A 26,255-nucleotide genomic window follows, 5' to 3' on the forward strand; every position below is an offset into this window, starting at 1 on the left:
CTCCCTTCTTGGGATATTTAAGCATTTCAGTGGATTAAGTTACCACAGCAGGATACCATTATGTCAGATTACACTTATTTATTTTTCAAAGATAAAGCAAAGGCTTGGAGAAAAGATGAAGAGATAACAGTGAAAGAGGCTGAGTTAAAAGAGGTTTTTTGGGTTTTTTTCTTCTCCCCAACTGATTGACGTCTGTATAGTTGGCATTGGCTTAGCATTCCTATAATGCTGACGCACTACTGTTTTAGATTCTCCTTGGAAATGCCATGGTGTTGCCATAACATTGCACTCTAAACTGTCTGTCTGGGAGCTAATAAGAGATATAAGTTAGTCTACCTGAGTGCACTGGGTTCATTTTTGGAAGTTTTGATATCACAGCCAATACTGTATTTATTTATTATTAGTAGTAGTACTAGTGTTCAATATTTAATATAATGTTGTAAGCTATGCAAATCCCCAAAATAACTAAACATTCCATTTATTTGCTGTTAACTGATGATCCACATGCACAGAAATGTTGATAGAAATTTGACATTTTTTTTTATGGTGGGCTTTGGGTTTTATTATCATCATCTCATTAAATTGCAACTAGTAAAACTGAACCCATTAGCTCTCTTTGGCTCGCTTTTTTTTACTTTAAATTTTGTGATGCGTGCACCAAGTTATGTTACGCTTAAGTGTTGATGGAACAACACTCAAATATGACAAGTAGGAATTCTTAATTGGCCCTTTCTGTATTACCATGTGTGAACAGATGTTAGAAGCCAGGTCCTGTAAAACCCAGCTGAGTGTACACATTACTGGACTATGTCAGCTGCTCTGGCCCCTAGAGCTGGCCGTTTCATCCAGCACCTGCCAGAAAGCAAGACAGAGTGCGGAGAGGTGAATACCATAAAAGCCCTAGGAAAGGAAAGGGGATGCAAATAGTGAAAGAAAGAAACAGAGAAACAGATGGTGAAAAGGAGAGAGAAAGAGTCTTTCGAATGATGCGTGAGCCTGATTCAGCTGTATCACCTGAATTCTTGCCTTTAAAGGAGAAGTGTACAGGTAACAACTCATCTTCATTAACCAATTCATTCTCAGGGTCATGGTGGTCATGAGCACTGGGTATGAGGTAGGGATTCATCACCCTGGATGGGATTGCAGTCCATCACAGGTCAACATGCATATAATACCATCAATCCACCTACAGCTATGATTTCGGAAAGTGACAGGAAAACACAGAACCTTGCAGGAAATCTACGTGGTCATGCAAAACTCCAGTCAGACATACAATCAAACGAGGAACCTTAAAGCTGTGAAGGTTTCCGCTGCACACTATGCTGGTCATGGGGTAATAGTTAATATTTAAAAATAAACCAGAGGAATCTTGTCTTACTGAAACACCTGGCCACAGATAATTAAAAACACATCAACATGACAGTAAAAGCATCTCCTTTTCCTGCTGCTGACATTTAAGTGTGTTTCGAGGCTTGTCCAGTGCCTTTCAGAAGTTTAGTACGATAGTTATTTCTTTAGAGATAGTACCGTACCTTCAGCAATTGTGCCAGAATATAAAGTGCTGCCTCTTAAAAAGTGAGACAGAGTGGAAAAATGATCCAGAATTAAGCCAAAGCACATAGTATTTCTCTCTCTCTCTCTCTCTCTCTCTCTCTCTCTCTCTCACTCACTCACTCACTCACTCACACACATAGACAGACACACACATTTTTTTCCTTCTTCTCCCAGACCTGTTTCTCCATCTAGAACTCATTCACCCCACTAGCATTCAACTCTAGTATATGCATTTTTGTTATTTTCGATTTTGCTGCATTAAATTAATGATGCATTTCTAGTCTAGTTAAAGTACCAAAATCAAGTCCCCATGATTTTTAAAGAGATACTTTAATAGTAACGTAAAAAATTATATAATGAAATGTAGAAATCTTGCCTTGCTGAAACAACCAGCAGGAGACTGCAGACTTTTATACCATTCATGAATGTGGTGAACTAGAGCAGAGAAAACACTAAATGATGCAGAGCAAAAGCACTTAAGGACTAGATTTTGTTCACTCCTGGCTAAATCAAAATATCTCTCATTTGCATTCAGCCTGGTGTTTCTTTAGGAAACCTTGATTAAGATATTCAATTCTGGTCTGATACACAACCCTCATAATGCAGTGACACTGTATCCAATGACAAAATTAGACCGCAGTCTATCATCTGCATCTGATTACTGAAGGAGACAGAGGAAAGGCTCATGAGGATGTTTTTCATTACACCGTCTATGATATTAGACTGCACAGCAATGAGAAGAGAGAAGAAAAAGTAGGACATTGAAAAATGGGAGAGAAATCAATGCTTTAACGGAAAGGGAAGAAAAACTGCCTGGCTGTCTGCTGGCCAACTCCAGTCATATGGGGAATAACACTAGAAAAACAGCAAAAAGGAAGTGAGAGAGAGAGCAGAGGACTGTGTGGTCCTGAATGGCTATAAGCTTGGATAAACATGGGTTGCTAAATTCTCTCTGTATTCTGCAAGCATTTTGTATGAGATTCAAGATCACATTTGTTTGCTAAAAGATCTAATCAACATTTTTCGTAGCCAGGGTATGACATACACAGGCAAATTGATGCCACGTTACAAAAAAAAACCCCAAAAAAGCAACATAAATACAGAACAACAAAAAACAGATCATCTAAGAAAGTCACGAAGATCTTAAAGTTAATGAATAACATCATATAAATGGTCATTAACCCAAATCCCAGCCTTTTAAAGACTTGCAACAAACTTTTATAACATTTCTGAGAAATGACTGAAGCAGTTAAAAAAAAAAAGATTGTTATAAATTATTATTGTCTTATGACTGTCTTGTGTGAAGATACACCTTTTATTACTTAACTCAATATATCCACACATATACATAGATAGATAGATAGATAGATAGATAGATAGATAGATAGATAGATAGATAGATAGATAGATAGATAGATAGATAGATAGATAGATAGATAGATAGATAGATAGATAGATAGATAGATAGATAGATAGTTTTAATACCACACCACTACTGAATGGTTCTTTGCATGCCTAGGTCAGTTTGTCCAGCTGCAAGGTTCAAGTATTTGTTCTAATATATTATCATTTTTTATTACGAACGACCTGTTTATTTGAACTCAAGTAAAGCAAAACAAAGAACTCTAATGCCAGTATTGTCTTGGTCTCTTGTTAGGTAGGAGGTCATCTGAGCGCTCCTCTAAGATAAGCCCTCACACTCCAGTTCAGAGATCAGGGGTGTTACGGCAGAGAGCCCCTCAGTCCTCCTCAGGCCCTGAAGCTCCACGCAGAGGAGGATACCTGCCCATTCGCTCTCAAAACAAACATAGGGTGGACCTCAGTCAGCCTCAAGCTGACCAGCGCAATGCTAACAAACCTAAACTAGGTTTGTACAAGAGACATCTTCTGATCATTTGAAATTTTAATATTCCTCCAGGAGATTTTTGTTGTTTATTATCTCTGTTTATTCTGTTGCCTTATTATAGAGCCTTAGTGCTCTTATAATACAGTGAGATCCTAGAAACTACAAGAGTTAATTAGTATGAATTGCAAACAATATAGTGTTAAGATGCATGCTCAGTTTGTGAATAGCATGGTGTGGTGTATATAATGATACATGGCTGTATCTGATATTTCTCTATTCATAGCTTCTGAGTCCATCTATGTGGTATCACTGCAGGCACAGAAAGCCCCACAGAGGACTGTACCAGCAAGCAAGACTGTCAATACCGAAAGCCCTCCTCCAGGTAGAAGCTGTTATAGTAGCACCATGTGACCTCAGTATTAGAAGGCTCTATCTGGCTGAAAAGGATTTAACCACATAAACTTCACTGGTGTATATTTTATTATCTGTGGTGTTTATTTTAATTTTCCAAAGTTTTTGGTGTTAGACTAGAAAAATGAGGACGTTTCCAAAATCAGAGATGAATTTGGTTTGATGAGGTTGTTTCTGCCAGCCAAGCAGTGTCAGGGATAAATGTATGATGACTAGAACATAGGCGGCCAATCAACATCCATGTTTCATTTACACTCTGACAGAGAAGAACAGTCTCAGTCTCAGTACAGCAAGCCAGAGGAGACAGTAAGTTATACCTGTAACAGTTTTACATATGCAACATAAGAGTAATAAAAAAAAACAGTCTGGGAAGTCTTCCTTAAAGTGTTGGACTAATGATCAGAAGGTTATGAGTTCAAATCCCAGGTCCCCCAAGGCTGCTCTTGAGTAAGACCCTTACTTTTTTTTTTTTTTTTAAAATTAGATAAATGTAAGTCGCTCTGGATAAGGGTGTCAGCCAAATGCTTTAAATATATACTGTGCTCACTGCAGGTACAATATAGAAATACACTAGTACCTAAGCTACAATTAGCTAATATTATGGCTGACAACAGCAGCATTAAATATTACTGACATTAGCAAGGGGCAGTGGTAGGTCAAGTGGTTAAAGCTCTTGGTTATATATTGGACTGTCAAGGTTCAAGCCCCACACTGCCAAGTTCCAATGCTGGACCCCTCAGCAAAGCGCTTAACCCTCTCTGCTCCTGGGGTGCTGTATCCAGGCTGATTCTGCCCTCAGACCCCAACCTCCAAAGCTGGGATATGTGAAGGAAAGACTTTGACTGTGCTATAATGTACATGAGACAAAAATAAAGATTCCTGCTAGCTAGCTAAAAGCAATATGCAGTATATTTTCAGTGTAAACAGTGTAGGAAGTGTAGCCAATGGTGGTCATGCTTGTAGACTGTTTTGTGTGTTGGGAGATGGTGTAAATGTGCATTTGAGGAATTTACTTTGATCTCCCATATAATAAACCAGCACTCCACTGAGCTCGTCCATTATAATTCAAATGGCATGTCATTACATGAGGAACACACACAATCAACTCTTTTCAGTTGCTCAGAAACATTGTGTAGTTAAGATTGCGTTTAATGGTTTTATAATGATATGATACTTTTACAGTTTGTTACTCTAAAACAGTCTTTGTCTTTTGGGAAATCAAGTTTCTAATCATTAACCATGTTTATCAGAGCATGATGAAGTAGAGGAGGTGGAAGACGTCACAGTGAGGATACTGTCTCCCCAGTCTGTTGTAATCACATGGGTGGATCCACTTGTCAAGAAACAGAAAAGTTTCCCTGAAGGTACCAGGTAGGAAAGGCATCAGGTTGGTTTTGTTAAAAAAAAAAAAAACTATTATGTAATATGTCTTGTGTAAACTTGACTTGTGTGCTATATTAATAAAGCTTTGTGTGATGGTGCTTAGTAAGAAATAAGAAAGAAGAGAATCGTTCAGGATGGATTTTTGATGTGACACTATAAATGTCCATTACTTGTAGGCAATACACTGTCAGATATAGAGAGAAGGGAGAGTCAGCTCGGTGGGAATATAAGGAGACCTCACAGAAGCGGCTCGTGATTGAGAAGCTGTCTGCCGATGGAATGTATGAATTCTCTGTTCGAATCACTCAAGGTGACCAACAAGGAAAATGGAGTGTATCTGTATTCCAGAGGACCCCAGAATCAGGTATAGATTACTGAGGATTCTTCGGGATGAGTAATCTCCAAAAATTTGTGTTGTGCATTCAGTTTGCCGTTACACACCAGATGTTTGTTATATGGTTGATTTGTTTTGCAGGACAACTTAATGTGTATCACAATAACTCACCACATTAACACACACACACACAGACTCAAGCCAAAATGTGCGTACACACAATGAACAAAGTTTTATATCGGAGCTGTGTAAATCATGCAGCATGTCATAACAGCCTCTGTGTAATGGATCATTAAGGTGTCCCTGCCTGCTTGCTTGGAAAACCAATGATGACTTCATTAGTATTTTTCCTGGAAAACCTAAAGCTTTCAAAATGAAAAAACATGGTGGGAAGAACACGAGTTCTAGAGCAAAATCTCTGTATTTATCCTTCTCTTTGGCCCTTTATATCTTTTCTTCAATTATGAGCTGTCATCATGTCCATAACTCTGTAGCACCCGCTGGCCCTCCTGAGAACTTTGAAGTGAAACCACTTAGAGGGAAAGGCACAGCCGTCACTGCAACATGGGATCCACCTGATGAACCCAATGGTAAAATCAGAGGTGAGGCTTTCAATGCACTGCTGTTTATAATATAACAGCTTCTATCTTGTTTAATCTGTGAGGAGTGTAGCCAAATTGGCAGTGAAGAATTGTTCTAGTATATTGGCAAGTTACAAATAAAAATAAATCATTTTTTCTGGTTTTACATGTTGCATTAGTCAATGTGCTGCTTTCTATTAGTCAAAGAGGATGGAATCCCATCTAGATATAAATGACCAGATGCATTACTCTGTGTTTCTCTTCCAGAATATATTCTGTCCTATGCGCCAGCCCTGAAACCCTTCGGAGCAAAATCAGTAACATATCGTGGCACTACTACATCGGCCACCATAGATGGGCTTACACCTGGTGATCGCTACATCTTCAAAATTCGAGCAGCTAACAGAAAAGGACAAGGACCACAGTCTAAAACCTTGAGTGTTGGAATGCCAGGAAGTAAGTCCCAAATTGTCTCTTTATGATAACAAAATTAAGGCTAAAAATCTTATTCTCTACTGTGCTAGAACCAAGCAATAAAAGTATAAAAATATTGAAAGATCTAGCTAAAATAAAATATTATTTGTTGCAATGGCCATCATCATTATGATTGTAATCAGAGAAATATAGTAAGGTTTGTTCAAAAGATACATCAGTATTTACATGCAGAGTAGGCATTTTCAGGTATGTAACATCAAATTCGGATCATCTCCTTCATTGCAATAATTAAAATTAGCTGTGAATAACCTAACCTCTGATGTTGGCAGATTTTTTAGGGTTTTGTCAGTCTGCCTTTAATGACATGCATCTGTCTGACATTAAATCCTCAGAAATCTGGGAACAGAAATTTCAGAGAAGATTACAGAGGTTTTATTTATTTAAATTTGCTGTCAACTGTAATCAGCTGTAGAGTTCATATATACATAAGTTTCACAAAAACTTACAGGTTAAAATTACTATGCATTCTGTGTTGGCAGCCAGCACTACTGCCTCACGGCATTCTACTCAGTCCAGGAGCTCCTCCAGAACATCTGTATATGATGACTTAGAGGATCAAGATACAGATGACACAGAAATATCTCATACCCATACCACTACTTCTCCACCCACAAACAAGAAATCTCGCCCGCTTTCTCAAACACGGTCTTATCACAGCATTTTTTCAAAACTAAGGGGCTCGGTAAGAAATTCAGGCTCTGGAACAACCAGTGATAAAGAAGGAGATGAAGAAGACACACCAACAGACACTCCAAAAGAAGATGAAGCAACCGCAAATGAAGCTGTTGAGGATACGCAACCTGAAAGTACTAACAATGCTCCATCAAGAACTGAACATAAAGTTTCACCAGGAGCTAAGGAATCAAGCTCTGTTCTTAAAAGTTCATTACCCAAAACACATTCCTTCCCTCCAATTTCCAAAGAGGGCCATCACCAATCTCAGTCACTGACACCTCGAACATCCTCTGTTGTCAATGGCAACCGTGTAAGACAGCCACCCTCAAGTACCTCCTGGTCACGGAAAAGGAATCAGAATGGAGCATCCTCTAGTTTACCCAACAGCCAAGACCCTGTAGTCTCAAAGAATGTCCACACTAGCTTATATCCTGAAGGCAAAGTCAGTAGTACAGTAGCAAAAGCATCCACCCCATCACCTCAGGAAACCAAGACAGAAACAGACAGAGAGTCATCATCATCATTGTCATCAGCTGGGACAAGCAGAATTTCTAACCCAATAAGTCATGGTAGCACGTCAGGACCTGCTCCTGTTTATCCAAATGGCAGAAGAGTAGGTCACAGTAAAGGTCACAGATATCAGACAGGAAGACAAAAAACAGCTTTAACCTCATCTGCTTTATCACAATCTTCAACAGTTTCCAGTACTGACGATAGGGATACAAAACATAACAGTAGAAATGATCCTAAAGTAAAGATTCAATATACCACTACTCTTCCCCCTTCAATCAAAGAAGAGAATACACAGGATGTTGGTAACAATAATTATAAAGACAAGGCTGTTAACAGTTATTTGCCTTCATCTCAGGTTCCTTCTACAGCGAGTCCAGGACATGGTTCCTCCTTGTCTAACAGAAATTCCAGGATAGTATTTGGAAGTAGTCATAGAAAAGATGGCAGGATCCCATGGAGCAGGACTGCTTCTTCTGTAGGAGCAGGTAGGCCAGTTCTGAGAGGAATACCCTCCAATCCAACAGCCTCAGGAGAGCATGCCAGTGGTAAAGACAAAACCTCCCCAACAACCTACACCACAAAGCATTTGGTTGACTCTAACCTTGCAAAACCCACTGTAAAGAGCAGACAAGAAGCTGCAAGCAACGCACAGACAACCTCTAATGATCACAAAGAAGACACAATGTCAGGCAATGATCACAAACATGATTACCTCTCTGAGGTCAACAAAGAAACCCATGAGATAAAGAATTCTGCACCAACTGTTTCCCCCCAAAAAATTGCCTCTGATGTTAAACAGATTCAGCGGTCTGGTCAAACGTCTGACAACAGCTCTCACACATCCTATATGACTCTCAATAGACTTGGTCTGGGTTCCAATGGAAAGGTTCGCTCTGCTCTCCTAGCCAGTCGCCTGAATGAGTTAAGGTTGCGTGGTAGGTTACAGACAGTACAAAATACACAACTGGGCTCTGCTGCTAAACAAAACTCCTCGTCATCATCTGTTTCGGCTTCTTCGTCTTCTTCTGCCTCCCAGACCACGGAACACAAAGCTTCACCTCCAGATCAAGGCACAGGTGCTAGCCAAAATGCTAATGTTAGATCAACTGTGGGATTGGTCTCACGCTCATCCATGAAGCAACCTGCTGGTGGTGACACACCAAATGATTTCAAGACCTCTTTAACAGCTCCAGCTCGAAATCCAGTGGTGAGATCACGCTATCCAAGCAGATCTGACAAAAATTCAAGAGGAAAAACCCCAGTCGCCTTACACAAACCTAGTTATGGGCAAGGTAAATGAAATTTTATTTACAAGTAAATATATACATAAGTGTGAATGAAGTTGTAAAGTTACAGTTTCTTGTATTAATTTGCTTGTGCAGGCAAGAATGGGCGACCAAATCTTACAGCAACAAATGGCAAAATTGTGTCTACATCAAATGAAAATACAAAAGGAAACGGAGTCAAATATATTACAGGCCCCGATGGAACCAGATGGGTGTGTTTACTTTAATCATTTTTATAAAGAAAGATAGTATATAATGAGCCTTGCTAGGCCAACAACTTTAGAAAGTTCAAAACATTCTCTTTAGAGATGTCTTTTTCTTGTGGCTTGAATCTTTCTCATGTATTGCCATTAAATGTAACCCCTTCCTTAGGTTGTAGATTTGGATAAAGGAGTCCTGATGAATGAAGAGGGAAAGGTTTTGCAGGATTCTAGAGGCCGGCCCAGGAAAGTAGTCATTGGAGAAGATGGAAAAACTATCTTTGGTATGATTTCTTATTCGTTCTTTACTTTACTGCTTGCTTGTTTGTTCAATAGTTAACATATGATCTGTTCATATTATTTATCTGTTCATCCATTAGATGAGGAGGGTACCCCGTTAGTAAACCAGGATGGTATGGCTTTGTTTGGTCATGGGAGGGACAGTCGACCTGTGGTTAACCCCAAAGATAAGTACCTAACTGTTGGAGGGAAGCCACTGGTGGGCCTGGATCGTCCGACACCCAGTACTACGACCACAACAACCACAACCACAACCACAACTGCGACTACAACCACAACCACCACTACAACCACTGCTGAACCAACAACAACAGAAATTACTACTCCAGAGTACACAACTGACGCATTGCCTACCTGTCCCCCTGGAACATTTGCAAAGCTGGATAAGAATGGGAATCCTATGGTGGATGATTATGGAATACTGGACTGCTACCCAAGTGGTGAGCTATGTACAAACATATTCACTTTTTCCATGACATGAGAAATAAAACATGTATTCAACGATGAGACAGTAAAAGAATTGATATGGCCTCATACCTAAGAAGATTTTTAAAACATTGTTAAAGCAAATTTTACTAATGAGATGGTCTGGACATGTCATTTAATCACAATGTAACGGCAATGTAACCAGGATTAAGATGAAATTAAAAAGGGTTTGATTCACCATACCATATTATATTGTAGATTATACATTAACAATTCTGAATTTTCTATTAAGGAGTCTGAAAACAGCTCAATTAAATGAAATTGAAGCTTGTATGCACACAAATGTTGCTGCCTTAATAAACAGCTCAATCAACAAAAAGCATATGTACAATTATATTATCATAGTACTTCTATTGTAATGACTTACGTGCTTTTTATCCTACAGATGAATTTTGGATGGAGACCACCATGATCCCTACCACCACTCAGCTGCCCCCTACTACTCATTCCCCAACAACTGAGTTCCGCTTATTTAACAACAGCCCATCATCTGAGTTTGATGCTACCGGCAAGAAACGCTTCACAGGTAATGTATCATTGCGTGTGTAGACATCTCAAAAATTGCCTTGAAGTTTCCTTTGCATTTATAGGTTCATAACCATGACTACCATAATTCACCTTAGTATGGCTCTCAGCAAGTAATATGAGTCTTGGCCCATGTTTTATTTGTTCTGTAGGAGTGTGCCATTTGAGAACGTTGTTGACATCACAAAATCTAATAGCTCAGCTAATTTACTGGGGGGTAACTTCTATATCCTATAGAATGTCTCTGAATTCCTGAGAGGAAGGATTAACAATAATCTGTGGAAAACCTGTGGCATGCTGCTTCCTGCACAAACTGGGAGAGATAGGGAGGGAGAGAGACAGAGAGAGAGAGAGGGTGGCGGTATAAATTTACAGTAATAATTATGAAACATTTAGTGTAAAGTAGTTAAATATATTTACAGGTAATGGCTGTACTTTAACACTGAAAAACACTAAACTTGGCAGTGCTTTACTAAATACTTTTTTCTTAAAAGAGAGTTTAATCTCAAAGAGAGCTTGTGTTTGTTTGCATAATTATTAGCTTAGTTATTGTTCACAACAACAATACACTTATTTTTAGATGTTAGCACAAAGAGTACTCCTGCCTAAAATGTTACATATCATACTCTATATTGTATTTTCTGTAAAAAAAACTGTAAAACAATCCACTGCCCTAAGATCATAATCAGTTATAAATCAGACCTTCAAAATGATAAAAGAGTATTTTGTTGTAAAAGGCATGAAATATCAGGTTACAACATCCTTATCTTTATAATTTGATACAAATTTATTTTAAGTGATGTTATCAGCAATAATTAGATAAAAAAAAATAGAATCTTGCATGAAATTGACAGTTTCCTAATATTTGGTTTATCCCCTTTTGGTTTTAATGACACTGTGCACTCCATCTGGCATGGAGTCTGCAAGTGTGTGTAAATTAAATCAGAAATTTCATGATCTGTGTAAGATTAAATTCATCAGAGTCAGAGTCAAAGTGCTTTGATGTAAGGGATAAGACTTGAGGAAAATCTGACCTTTTGTACAAAGTAGTTGTCAATATGACAAGTTTACTTAAATTTAATAAATGACCTAGAAATAGTGCGGACTGCATGTTGGACCCCACTGTACATTGTAGTTGATAAGGTTAATGGTTTGGTTAATGCAATTCATCTGGATGCTTTTGGAATGGATGTCTGGATTTGGTATGTACAGTTTAAAGGTGATTCTCTCTTCATGGCCTGTAGACTTCTAGTAAATTATTCTCCTCACTGCTGCAATCTTTTCCTGATTAAGTCTTTTGTATACAGAACCTGGGGCAGATGTTGAGTGCAGGGCTGGAAGTTAGAAGCTGAAAAGGTGGTGTGAGTTTACAGTAAACATTATTCTAGCCAATACTTCCTCTCCAGCACAGTCTGTAGAGATAAAGTATGCTGTTAGCATAACATCAGTGTGTCTGCTTCGCTCATCTACATTGCCCTGCTCAAGCTTCTGATCTGAGGCCAGTTCAAGGCATGTGACTCATGGTGGGACGGCCAAGGACCCTCTGCTTAATGGTTTTTTTACTTTCTCTTTTTCTGAAGTGGGTTTTTCCCCCCAAAGCTGTGATTTAATGAAAATTTAACCACAGGAAGGAGGCTGAAAAGACAATATAGTCATTCAATAAAATTTTATATCCAGCCAAATGTCGACAGCTACTCTGACCTGTTGATCAGCTGTTTTGCCCAAATTTATTTTAACCTCTTTTGTTCTGTTGTATTTTCTTATCATTATCTTTGTTATTCATTACCTGCATGGGAAACAGAGCACAAGGGTTTAAGCTAAAATTACGTTATAAATTTATAAATAAATGTAAGAAATGATTACTTACAATTCAAAGGTGTAAACATGTCTGAAAATGGCCCTGACCTGGAGAGCCTCTTTCTCTGAACATTCAACCATGTTGTGAGAGTTCATAGTGTCTCATGGCTCTTCGAATGTGCTTTTCTTGGCAGCAACCTGACATCAACAGCTTTGTCTGGGAAAAGCATACAAAAACAGTCAAAAAAATGAGTGGCGTAATAAGCCAGCCCCATGTTGTTTTACAAAGGAATCCCACAGTGGTCCTCAGGCTTGCTGGACTCAGAGAGCAAGCACAGATGTCAACACCACAGATACCAGTGGAGCCAGTAGCACCAGTGCAGAACTGCTCTCATAACATTTGAAAATTCTCTAATAGACAACCAAAACGAACTCTGTGTGAGTTCAAACTGTTCTATTTCTAATGGCATCTGCCCAGTTATTCTCACCCTGGGAACAACAAAAACATGATAAGTAAAGTTAAACTAAATCATTCGGCAGTGGTTCAGTAAAATGTGGGTGCAGAAAATCTCCTGAACTAAACACATGACCATTATAAATAGCACAAGTGAAAGGGAGAGCGTGTCGTGCTTTGTCATGCTTTAACACTATGTCAAGGCCATGGAATCTCCTTTAAACCCAGGAACCCCAGTACATCCACTGTCACATTTAACCAATGACAGCTGCAAAACCTGTGCATGTTCTTGTGTGTGTTCTGTTCTGTTCTGTTCTGTTCTGTTATGTTATGTTATGTTATGTTATGTTATGTTATGTGTGTTGTAATCTGTTTGTTCTGAAGCATCTTCTCTTATCACACATGAAACACAGGCCGTTATTAGATCATAACTCAATGCAGTGTGACATGAATATGTCTGTATCTGCACGTGTTTGTTCTGGTCTGCAACGTCTCATGGAGCATTTGATTAGATCCAGGTGTGTGTCTTGTAACCCAATCAAATTTCTGGAAGCACTCCCAGCTGTCAGACTACAGCAATCACAGAACCACAATGCGCCAGCAATAGAGACAAAGCCTACTGAACCACCACCGAACTGCCAACAGATAACAGATAAACAAAATTCTCAAGTAACAACCCCTTTTACCCTGCAAACAAACCAGAGAACCGCAATGAGTCAGAAGTTTCATTCAGTCAGCTAGACTATACCAGGAATGTAAGACACGTGGTCTAAACCCAACTAAAAAAAGTATTTTATTTCTTGATTCACTGCAGAATGTGGAACGTATTAATACAGTGTGCTGCTGATGACTGGACAGAAAGTCAATATGTTTCACCCCCTCTTTTTTTTCTTTTTCTCAGCTCCGTATGTGAATTACATCCAGAAGGATCCTGGTGCTCCATGTTCGCTGACCGAGGCACTAGAGTATCTGCAGGTGGATGTGCTGGCTAACCTCATTGAAAAAGACAGTGCTATAGCTAGCCAAAAGCAGCCACCCAAATACAAGCCACACAACATCACTGTGATTGCCATGGAAGGATGTCACTCATTTGTTATTTTGGACTGGGCTCGCCCATTGAAGGATGACATGGTGTCAGGTGCTATTTCTGCTCAAATATAGCATGACCCTACAAATACATTTTGGTTCTGATTAATGTAAAGCAAATATGTACTTCAGATCTATATAGAATCCTTCAGCTGTCTCTCTGGAAAGAGGCTGTAGATCAACCTCAACATCTATATCACAGTATCCAGTATCCATATCACAGACGGAGTAGAAACCATTTAGGAATCCATGATGCTACCCTCAGAACAACTTTCTATAGCACTTAAGGATTTGTCTCTCTGGGAGAAACCTCTTTAAGAAGCTATGAATGTGTCATTGTCTATAAAATAGTCTGTAAGTAAGCACACACTTAATTTTATAGGTAGATCCATAAAAGCTTCTGTTTAGAACTGCTGTAACAGTGTGTTTACCTTTTGGAGAGACTTTCAAGGAGTGTAAAAGTACACCTAAGTACTCATTTAGACACTCCATCAAATGGTTCTATGAAAACTGTATGGGCTTTATATGTTTCACTGCTACCAGTAAACTAAACAGTATCATTGATTCACCTTTAGTTTATAAACAGGGCCAGTCCCTCTTATGACTTATGAGACCAGGTAAGCTCAGGAGTCTAGAAGATTACGGGATTTCGTTGTCAGAATTAATCACTGAGAGTCCCGGTGCGCTTTAAGGAGACTAGAGGAGCAGAGATCTGAAGCAGCCATGAGACTGCATGATGTCTAAAACAGATAGTAGTTGTTTTCCTCACCCTCTCCTCTCCCCCGCATAACTTCATTCCATACTGTTTCTCTCCCCCTTTCCTCTTTCTTTTTTGCAACTCCAGCTCTGTCTAATTTAGTACCATACTGACATAAATACACACATATGACCACACACACACACACACACACACACTTAATGTCTTAAAAACATATACAGTTCAGTAGGCCTTTGCCTTAACCTGAAGTGAAATTTAATACTTATAGGTGGCATCATTTGAGAGACACATTTCTCTGCACAGAGCTGGTGCTTGGTTATCAACAACTCCATCAGCATTAGAATAATGCATAGCTGTAGTGACTTTCTAGGATGTGGAAACAATAATATTTTCAAACCTATTCATTTGATTGAAAGACGTTTGCTCTGTTCTATTTATCACTCATGGCTCTGTTCTATACATCACTCTCTACAGGGTACATGGTGCATAGTGCCTCCTATGATGATGTCCTAAACAACAGATGGTCATCTAGTCTCTCATCTGGCACACACCTTGCTGTGGAGAACCTCAAGCCAAACTCCAGGTGAACTTTATTTCTTATGTAAATGGCTCGGATCAAGATTTTTTCATGAGTAGAGATAAGTCTTATGTATATACATAGCTATGACTGGTTTGGCCAGTGTTTGGTCAAGGTTCTGAAAAGCATTATGGTGTAAGGATGCCTCCATCGTGGTGTATGTTCATGCGTAGAAAATCACAATTAGCCTGTATAAATATTTTGCTTAACTGATAAATGATAAACTGTTCTGGTTCAGTCACAGTAGTCTTGTGTAATAGTGGTATTTTGGAAACTGCTTTGGTCCACATTTTGGGTTACTACCGAACAAAACCCCTTCTTGGTAAACACAATGCAAACGTTTCCTATCCCATTTCTTATAAACAGTTTTTGTGAGTATTCACGAATCTAAATTAAATATGCACCTTCACTCAGATAATGACTAAATATACACCCACCGGCCACTATAATAGGAACCTGTACACCTGCTCATTCATGCAATAATTTAATCAGCCAGTCATCCGGAAGCAGAACAATGCATGCAGATACACGCAGACCCATGTAGATTCAAATCAAGAGGTTCAATGAACATTCACATCAAATATCAGAACTAGGACATTCTTAATGGACATATTTTAATGGAAAGGCGTATAAAAAAAAAACAGTCAGAGTAGATAGACAAGTTCTTGCCTGGATTACATTTTATTTGAAAGGCTGTTACCAATTAGTTACACAAACATAAGCAACATAAACTAAACCTAAAACAATACATATTTATATTGTATACATTCATATATTGTTTTTAAGTGCCATATTTTCTGTTTATACCATCTAACCTCTTGTACATTTAATTCGTAAACATATGATGGCTTTTTCATTTATACTGATACAATTATATTTGTCAGTTTGGCCTTGTGTAAAAGACATACAACTTAGATACATGGAAACTACATTCTTCAAAAATAATATTTAATCGGTCCACAATAAGGACGATAATTTGTCAGTTAAATCCCTAGGAGTAACCCTATATTCTGGTTTGTCATTCTTACATAACTCTCTATAAAACATTTGTTAACATCTCAGAAACAGAAGTAATAGTGTAACCCTACACAAAGAACAGAGCTTAGAAACTAGTGCATGCTTTCATAACCTCTAGATTGGACAAACCGCCCTGCTGACTGATCCTTGCTCAAAAGCAGCAGCCCATGTCCTTATCAGAAAAAAACAGCACATTACCCCAGTCTTATTTAATCTACATCAGCTGCTTGGCAAATGCGAGCACAATGAGTCGGTTTGAGTACTGCTCATGACATTTAAAACTCTAAATAGTTTAGCTCGGCTATATCTTTCTGAACTCCCGAAACAATATAGCCCATGCTGAACCCTTCACTCTGCTGAGGAAAGCTGCTGATCTTAAGCTGGTGGAGTATTTACATTACATACTTTTCTAAGGAACATTAATAACAGACAATAACAGATTTGAAAAGTACTTAAAAAATAGGCTTTATGATTAATAGTCAGTCTCATAGATGTATGGCTAATGTATTAGTGAGTTACATTATTTAATGTGATTTAGCTTAAATACCACCTAACGTTTTGCATCTAAAGCACTTTTGAGCTCACTCCTACATTGCCAGTGCATGATTTCTGTTGCTTAGTTTCACTAGAAATAAATAGCTCATAGTCTAGCTAAAATAAAATAAAAAACCATTAGGACAATGTCATTAAAATGCCATAATAATTATATATAGTGTCTATTCAGATTACGGAGACATTGGAGATGTTTCCTGAGCATTGCTTTCTCAAGTGCTAAGTTACTCGGAATCAGACGTGTACTGGGATTGTCACTTTATTTGGTAACTGAGCTATTTTCTTTTTCTTTTTCTTTCTGGCTTTTATGCCTAAGCAGCAGTGATCAGCACTGAGACATTTTTTACTAGTCTCAAGGTTGGAGGTATAAAACATTCAACAGTTGTAATGATTGATGGACAAACAAATGTCCCACAATTCATTGAGCATGGCACAGAATGAGCGGAGAATTAAAGTTTCAGATGACTCACGGATCTCGGTCATATCAACACTGAGGTAGAGCTGATGTCATCTTATGGCACATCAAACCCATGATTCTCTGATCAAACCTCAGCCTAAACATCATCTGGTTCCATGCAAATATTTTGAAGCACCCACTCACCTTTCGATGAGAGAGAGTCAACATGGTGATAAACTGTTTTGATTGGTGTCCTGGAGTGGGTGTTTGTGTTTAATTTTCAGGCATCGCTATAGAGTATAGCACTTAACAGTAAAAGCAATGGAGATTTCAGCGCAGTGCTTCGCTCACCATGTCTAAAGGTGCGAGATTTACATCACATGTACAAGCTGCCAGTATAAATGTCTTTAGGCATAGCATATGTTGATAATAGATCTGTCTGTCATGATCGAGAGAGGACAGCAGTCAGTTCACCTCTGCGTAATTGAAAAGGAACAAGATTACACGTGTGATTCACTTCAAACGAGCTAAAGAATACTGGCATTTTATGTTGCAGAAAGTGGCTAATATGGAGCATATGTCCCATTCGCTAGGCCTTGGCAGCTCCTTTAGAACAGGCTTTTTTCTACTCAGACTCACTGATCTATGAGTTGTGTCTCTCTTATGAGCCCTACAAGTGCACACAAACAGGAACGCACCATTGTCCTGTCAAAATTCTGATTTCTAAGGTGGCCATAGAAGTGCTTTATAGTCATGGCTGCTGTAGATCTGAAATATGTTTATGGCCCGCATGGACATTTCTCCCAGATGTTACGTGACCAGATCTGACCTAAAACACATCATCCACTCCAAGAGAATGCACGTGTGTAACATTCCTTCACATTAAGCTCCTTGTGCACACAAAAACAGGCAATCGAGACTTAAGCTGATCAGCCGACGGCAGTTGTCTGATCTGGTGACTATTTTAAAAATGATGTGCTTGCACACAGTCATTACAGATGTCAGAATGTGGATAGTTCACAAGATTGGAATGTAGAAATGAAGAGTGTTTTTGCTTGATTTTGCGTTTGTGTGTGTGTATGTGTAGATTATGTTTTCTTTGCATGTCCTCAGAACCCCGTGATTGACGATAGCAGCTGCCACCTTTAAAAAATAAAGCATAGGGAAATATTGACTTAAGAAAACACAGAGTAGTGAATTTTTTTTTTTTTTAAATACAGATGTCGGAGACTTTGTAAAACTTTAATTTAGTACTCAGATTTACTGTCAAGTGAATGAGGTAAAATACACAGTCACAAACATACACTTCCCCAAGTCTCTGTATCCCAGGCTGTCTGGAATTGTCCCTGTAATTCCCACTTTATTTTGGTCAGAGTTTCCAGCTTCTCTAATCTGATCCAGCCACACAGATATTATGTCATTTAATGAGTCTCAAATAAAAAGAGGCGAAGCGTGAAGGTAGTGACCTTCTGCACACACACACACACACACACACTACACTGGAAAGTGGTTGATTTTCTTATTCGTCTTTCAGTGTGTGTGTCTTAAACCTCACTGGGTTTTTCTTTTCTCTGCTTCCTGTATGAAATCTTTATCTACTCGATCAAGTAAATTGAATCAAGACATTTGTCAGTTTTCCCTTTTCCTTCTTCTTCATGCTCCTCTAGTTGGACTTTATTCTCTTTAGCCACACATGACTATAAACAATCATTCATTAATTCATATTGGTGTTGAGAGGAAACAGAAAAATCTGCAGTAAAGTGACACAAATATGGCGAAAAATTGTAAAACACCACACAGACAGCAACCCAAGCTCAGGTTCAAACTTGGGACCCCCGAGCTATGTGACAATAATTGCTACCTGCCACAAATAAAAAAATTAAAAGTCAAATCAAATTAAATTAAATTAAATTAAATTAAATTAAATTAAATTAAATTAAATTAAATTAAATTAACAAATAAATAAATTAATAAATAAATAAATAACAACTGTTGACTACCCAAGTGTATCATTGAGCATGTTTTTTTTTTTGTTTTCTTTTAGGTATTACTTCAGAGTTCAAGCAAAGAATGTTTTTGGTCTGGGGCCGATCAGCGAAACAATAAGTTATGTTACGGAATCAGGTCAGTATTCTCTCCAGGTTTGGGAAAGCTTTGTCTTTATTATTTTATTTATTTTACTATTTTGTAAATAGAAAACATTTATCTTTATTTAAATGTCTATAACTATTATTTTGTCCTTTTTACAGATGACCCCCTTCTAATAGAGAGACCCCCAGGTACAAGACATCTATTGCACAGAAACAGCACTCTAGGGATCTATAAAAGGATGCTATTTAACATAAAAACCCTATGATATTTTTAGCACAATAATTCAAGTCTCATGTCTCTAACAAACTCAAGTTTGTTGTTGAATACATTATTCCTGTTTTCCTCCTAGGTGGCGAGCCTATTTGGATACCTTTTTCCTTTAGGTACAACCCTGCCCACAGTTCCTGTAAAGGAAGTCAATTTGTCAAGCGTACCTGGTACAGGAAGTTTGTGGGTGTGGTCCTGTGCAACTCACTGCGCTACAAGATCTTTATGGGAGATGGACTGAAGGGTACTACTGATGATTATTTTTTTTTATTTGCACATGTTTACATCTCTACTGCAATACAATTTATTTCACCTGCATTGACCAAACCTTTAGTCTACAGGCATCTAGTTTAAAGCTCAAGACCTGCTTCCTCATTTTATTCAGTTTTATTTCATACAAAAAGTGTGACTCTATGTAAACCCAATTATAATGATAAGGGAAACACACTCATGTATTTTGGCTGAAAGCCAGACAGAAGTATTAGCAATGGTATATGTAGCATCAGCTATCAGCTAATACATACAATACCTTTAGAACCTTTTCACATTAAACATTAGCACTAGTAACATTCAGTAATAAGGAAAATATCAATCTCTGTGCTCTAGCTACCTCTAGACTCTCTCAAAATCTGATTAAACAAAGAAATATTATTAAAGAAACATTCATTTTATGTTTGGGGGAGTTAAATATATAGCTTTTATGAATATAGGTATTCATAAAATACACAATAATGTTTTTATTTTTTATTTTTGTTCAATTTATGGCATAAGAAGTAACTATGCATCAATGTTTGCTGAAAATATTGTGCATTTTTTCCATTTCCAAGAGAGACTGTGTTAACATCTTTTCAATTAAAAAATCACCAAAATCTGTTATTTATCAAGGGGTGCCTAAACTTTTGCATAAGACTGTATATGTATATATATATATATATATCATGACAATATTTGACTGACAATGTTGAGAAAAATATTTTAAAATAGTCAACACCTAAAATCCATCCCTATGCCTCTGGGTGTTGGCTTGTGCTATGATTCACTAATCGATTCCAAATGTATCACCCTTGTGTTGTACAAGGAAATGGCTGAAGCTCAAAGACAAGAGAAATGGAGACTTGTATGCAGAGATGTGCTTATTGTATTTCTTTTCAAATCTGTTTCTTATTATTATGTATTTTCTAGCATATACATATTAAAAAACTTTAGTCAGCATTGTAAATTCAATCACATTCAGAACTTGGATTATTTTATTGGATAGACTAGATAATATGCCAAATAATAGACAAATAGATGTGGCCCAGACAAATTTTGTTTGCAAAGTTTGACACCACTGATCTAGTCAGGTCTGTACATTTCATATTTCAATAACATTTAAATTCCCATGCCTGTATCACCTTCAGCTTGCAATTGTTGCATTTCAGGCACCAATACTTATTCTCTTTCCTACCTTTTCAGAAACGTTCTACAGTATTGCTGATTCTTTTGGCAATGGAGAAGACCATTGTCAGTTTGTAGACTCACATATGGATGGAAGAACAGGACCACAAACCCTTTCCACTTACCTACCCCAAGCTCAAGGTACAGATCTCTCAACATTCACTGCTTTTTATTCTGGCATCAGTACATATTTTCCAGCAGAAGCACAAACCATGTAACCTTTTCTGTATTTCAGGTTACTATCGCTCATATAGGCAAGAGCCTGTAAATTTTGGGTCCATCGGCAGACGTACGCCTCATCAGTTTGTGGGCTGGTATGAGTGTGGGGTCCCAATCCCTGGGAAATGGTAACAGAGGACATTCTGAATGCCAGTTATCACTGGCAGCTACATTTCATCCTACTTCAACCTCTCTGTTTGCCAAGTCAATAAATGAACTTTTGCCAACCGCAGCAACTACAGCCTAAACCAACATACGGTTTCTCTCCGAGAGGATATAATACTTAAAGTAACATTTTTTATTATAACTGTTCCAATATCAAGCACTTTTTAAAAGCGGTCTGTATATAAGGAAATACAAGCATGTGTGTTCAAATTATTAACAACATTATCAGGAACATTGTATCCTGAATAATTGTCAGTGACAATGGCTGTGATGGCTTCTTATTACTGCTTGTAATATTAAGTAGTTTGATACAAACCACAAGCCTTACAATTGCAATGACTTATACAATAATGATGTAACAAATTGTCTGTGATTATTTTTTGGGTAATAACTTTTGCAAATTTTGTACTCATGTTTTCTATCCTCTTATCTTGGATGGCAGTTGGCTTAGAAATATTGCCCATATTAGGGCAGATAAACAAAGGTAATTTTATTATGCTCAGGAAAGGTCAAATACTGAATAAAGATACATGTACGTCGCTAAAGTTTTATGTTACATAGACAAAATAATGTTACCATATCAAAATGTGAGCAAAATACTACTTTAGTGAAGGGAAATGTTCATGTGGACGCTTGATACAATTATATGTCTGCATGTTGCTGATCATCTAGCATCTGACATTTGCCAAAATTACTGATGTGTGTGTTTTGTACTCATTACATAAATGAATTATCAAGTAATTTGAACAAGTGGGAGAAAAGTTCACAAGTCGGTCATTAACACAATGATGTTTATATGTTCTGGTTGTATTGAACACACAATAATGAAATGATAAGGTTATAACATCATCATTAACGGCAAGTTGTTAAACTAATATTGCAAGTCATTTATTTTCACATGTGCCCAAATTGTAAGAAGAATAGTATATATTTAATTTATTAGAGATTAAAATGTATTGATATTTAGCAGTATAGGCATCTCAAATAATATCTCAAATATATTTCATACTGTCTATAGACACCATTTCTACCACATACAGAAACAATTTTCTATATTTACTCCCATGCAATCATGTAGTTTATGAATTGTTTGATATTCATACTTCTGTGTGGAAAATATTATCTCAAGGACCAGCAGTTTGTTAACTCGTAAGTCAAAAACATTTGTGTTTTACATGGAATTTTGGGAAAATATGTATCCAGCAGTTCATACAAAGGGGAAATCGGAGGTTAACTAGCTCAATCATCTTTTTTTTGGACAGCCGTTGTTTCCGTTGGTTTTGGTGACAGTAATTGTTTTGTTTCAAGGATGGGCCATAGAAAAATGGAGCATATTTTGCACTAATTTCAACTCCAGAATAAAGACATGCTCCAGAGGTAATCTGTTTCTTATCCCGCTTTGTTTAAACAGGTTGTCTGGGACCATATTGCTATTATGAAGCACAGCATGGTTTGGAATAGTTAACAACTTGTGTTACATAATACTACATGTGCTGCTTGTCACTATCAATCAATCCATGTAAAAGAAAAAAATACTGGAGATAATCACATCAACCTCCAGTAATGAATAAAACCTCACGATTCTATGATGTAAGAGTGTCAAAGTGTACTGTACAGCAACCTTTGCAGTTAGCTGGGGCTACAAATTGAAATATTTAAATAAAAGATAAAGTTTTCTGGTTAAAATGGAGCAAAATTTCGATTAAAGAATCCAAACAAATCTTTCTAATGCAATTAATTTTATTATATTATTGTGAAGAAATAGGCTTAAACTTTAATGATGAATAGGATGAAACGTTAAAATTACATCCAGACAATATCCCAATAATCTCAAAAACTTAGGCAATAATCTCAAAACTTTGGCAGCCAACAGCTTTGCAGCCATCTTTAAATACGATTCAAGAGTTTTGCTCATTAAGATAACGAGACACACAGAGGACATTGGTGAATCAGTTTGTTTAGGGTTTCAAACTTGCATGCAGAGTATAAAAACACTTGTTATTCCCAGACAGGTCAGGTATATTATTTTCATCCTCCATAATCATGTAGGCTCTAATTAATCTGTAATATCAACCTATTACTATAGCTGAAACCTTTTTATTTGTCTCTAATATGTCAACACTTTGCATACTTTCCTGCATTAAACTTTTCCTCTGTCTGTTTGCCAGCTCATGAATTCTTGGCATGTCTCATGAACAGAACTAAACGTAACGTATGAAGTGAATAGCAGATGTTTTTACTGATATTCTGAGATTAAACATATGAGAAATCAGCATAGTTTTATATCAAAGCAATATTTTTCCAAGACACATGAAGCAATCGAATGTTTTCCAAGCTTACAGCTTTAGCGTCTTACATTTTTCTCTTGTTTTTTTAAACAACTGAGCAGTTGAGGGTTAAGGGCCTTGCTCAAGAACTCAGCAGTGGCAGCCTGGTGATCCTGGGATTTGGATCCCAGGATACACAATACACAAAACAAACCGGGAAAATAAGAGCTAGTTTCAGGAAGAGGTAAGTCTTCATCTGTCGTGTGAAGACATCCAGTGACTCGGCTGTATGGACATCTAGGGGGAAGTTCATTCCACCATCCCGGTGCCTGAACAGAACAGTGTCTTGATGTATACCTGCCTCTTACCCTGAGAGATGGTGGGACCAGTCGAGCAGTGCTAGTAGATCTGAGGGAGCGAGGGCACTGGGCCATTCTTGGCTTTTTGCACAAGCGTCAGAGTTTTGAATCTAACGCAGCTACCGGAAGCCAGGGGAGGAAAAGCAGCAGTGGGGTGGTGTGTGAGAACTCACAAGGCAGCTTGAAAACAAGTCATGCAGATGCATTTTAGATCATTAGCAGAGGACAAATTGCATTCAGAGGTAGACCTGCCAGTAGAGAGTTTTAGTAGTCCAGTCTCGAAATGACAAGAGACTGAACAAGCACCTGAGTAGCCTGTGTGGACAGAAATGGCCAAATCCTTCTAATGCTGTACAGAAGAAACCGACAAGAGCATGTGACATTAACCCAACATTTTCAGTGAGCTACCACATCCCTCTTCTACATACAGTATCTCACAAAAGTGAGTACATTTTTGTAAATATTTTATTATATCTTTTCATGTGACAACACTGAAGAAATGACACTCTGCTCCAATGTAAAGTAGTGAGTGTACAGCCTGTATAACAGTGTAAATTTGCTGTCCCCTCAAAATAACTCAACACACAGCCATTAATGTCTAAACTGTTGGCAACAAAAGTGAGTACACCCCTAAGTGGAAATTGGGCCCAATTAGCCATTTACCCTCCCCGGTGTCATGTGACTTGTTAGTGTTACAAGGTCTCAGGTGTGAATGGGGAGCAGGTGTGTTAAATTTGGTGTTATTGCTCTCACACTCTCTCATACTGGTCACTGGAAGTTCTCTGAGGATCTGAAAAAAGAACTCTCTGAGGATCTGAAAAAAAGAATTGTTGCTCTATATAAAGATGGCCTAGGCTATAAGAAGATTGCCAAGACCCTGAAACTGAGCTGCAGCACGGTGGGCAAGACCATACAGTGGTTTTACAGGACAGATTCCACTCAGAACAGGCCTCGCCATGATCCACCGAAGAAGTTGAGTGCACGTGCTCAGAGTCATATCCGGAGGTTGTCTTTGGGAAATAGACGTATGAGTGCTGCCGGCATTGCTGCCGAGGTTGAAGGGTTGGGGGGGTCAGCCTGTCAGTGCTCAGACCATACGCTGCACACTGCATCAAATTGGTCTGCATGGCTGTCATCCCAGAAGGAAGCCTCTACTAAAGATGATGCACAAGAAAGCCCGCATACAGTTTGCTGAAGACAAGCAGACTAAGGACATTACTGGAACCATGACCTGTGGTCCGATGAGACCAAGATAAACTTATGTGGTTCAGATGGTGTCAAGCGTGTGTGGCGGCAACCAGGTGAGGAGTACAAAGACAAGTGTGTCTTGCCTGCAGTCAAGCATGGTGGTGGGAGTGTCATGGTCTGGGCATGCATGAGTGTTGCCGGCACTGGGGAGCTACAGTTCATTGAGGGAACCATGAATGCCAACATGTACTGTGACATACTGAAGCAGAGCATGATCTCCTCCCTTCAGAGACTGGGCCGCAAGGGTAAGAAGAAGCTGAGGTTAAAGGTGATGGACTGGCCAAGCATGTCTCCAGACCTAAACCCTAAGGTGGGGGAGTGCAAGGTCTCTAACATCCACCAGCTCTGTGATGTCATCATGGAGGAGTGGAAGAGGCCTCCAGTGGCAACCTGTGAAGCTCTGGTGAACTCCATGCCCAAGAGGGTTAAGGCAGTGCTGGAAAATAATGGTGGCCAAACAAAATATTGACACTTTGGGCCCAATTTGGACATTTCCACTTAGGGGTGTACTCACTTTTGTTGCCAACGGTTTAGACATTAATGGCTGTGTGTTGAGTTATTTTGAGGGGACAGCAAATTTACACTGTTATACAAACTGTACACTCACTACTTTACATTGTAGCAGAGTGGCATTTCTTCAGTGTTGTCATATTAAAAGATATAATAAAATATTTACTAAAATGTGAGGGGTGTACTCACTTTTGTGAGATACTGTACATGATCACACTGCTGTGATTTGCTAGTGTCACTCTATTCAACAGGGGAGAAACTAAAAAGAAGGGATTCCACCCAAGGAGCTTGGTGAGTTTTTCCCTTTTGTACTCCCAACCACTAATGACTGTGCCACAGTCAGGAGTCATATTTGTGAAGGTTTTGTGTTGCGCCAACCAGAAACTCACATGTTTTGTTTTGTTCAAAACCATAAGCCTACAATTAATCATCTTTTTTTAATGTGTCTCTAACAAGGTGGGAGATGCTTAGAGATGAATTTTAGTCCACTCAACAATGTAAAACA

General features: G+C 38.3%; 1 protein-coding gene across 2 annotated transcripts in view; it reads left to right on the forward strand.

Moving 5' to 3' along the window:
• Positions 1 to 22,952, forward strand: part of fndc1 (fibronectin type III domain containing 1) — a 36,027-nt gene extending 13,075 nt beyond the window's left edge. For both annotated transcript variants that reach the window (XM_058379050.1, XM_058379051.1), the window contains 18 exons: positions 3,212 to 3,421; positions 3,684 to 3,782; positions 5,062 to 5,182; positions 5,371 to 5,558; positions 6,023 to 6,130; positions 6,377 to 6,565; positions 7,084 to 9,084; positions 9,175 to 9,290; positions 9,451 to 9,562; positions 9,659 to 10,018; positions 10,450 to 10,590; positions 13,742 to 13,978; positions 15,119 to 15,227; positions 19,232 to 19,311; positions 19,437 to 19,466; positions 19,628 to 19,789; positions 21,001 to 21,123; positions 21,218 to 22,952. In XM_058379050.1, coding sequence (XP_058235033.1) covers positions 3,212 to 3,421; positions 3,684 to 3,782; positions 5,062 to 5,182; positions 5,371 to 5,558; positions 6,023 to 6,130; positions 6,377 to 6,565; positions 7,084 to 9,084; positions 9,175 to 9,290; positions 9,451 to 9,562; positions 9,659 to 10,018; positions 10,450 to 10,590; positions 13,742 to 13,978; positions 15,119 to 15,227; positions 19,232 to 19,311; positions 19,437 to 19,466; positions 19,628 to 19,789; positions 21,001 to 21,123; positions 21,218 to 21,333 — 4,502 coding nt within the window. In that variant the 3' untranslated portion in view covers positions 21,334 to 22,952. The remainder of the gene's footprint in view (positions 1 to 3,211; positions 3,422 to 3,683; positions 3,783 to 5,061; positions 5,183 to 5,370; positions 5,559 to 6,022; positions 6,131 to 6,376; positions 6,566 to 7,083; positions 9,085 to 9,174; positions 9,291 to 9,450; positions 9,563 to 9,658; positions 10,019 to 10,449; positions 10,591 to 13,741; positions 13,979 to 15,118; positions 15,228 to 19,231; positions 19,312 to 19,436; positions 19,467 to 19,627; positions 19,790 to 21,000; positions 21,124 to 21,217) is intronic.
• The last annotated feature ends 3,303 nt before the right edge of the window (positions 22,953 to 26,255 follow it).

Source organism: Hemibagrus wyckioides, linkage group LG25 (genome assembly GCF_019097595.1).
Source record: "Hemibagrus wyckioides isolate EC202008001 linkage group LG25, SWU_Hwy_1.0, whole genome shotgun sequence".
Classification (NCBI taxonomy): Eukaryota; Metazoa; Chordata; class Actinopteri; order Siluriformes; family Bagridae; genus Hemibagrus; species Hemibagrus wyckioides.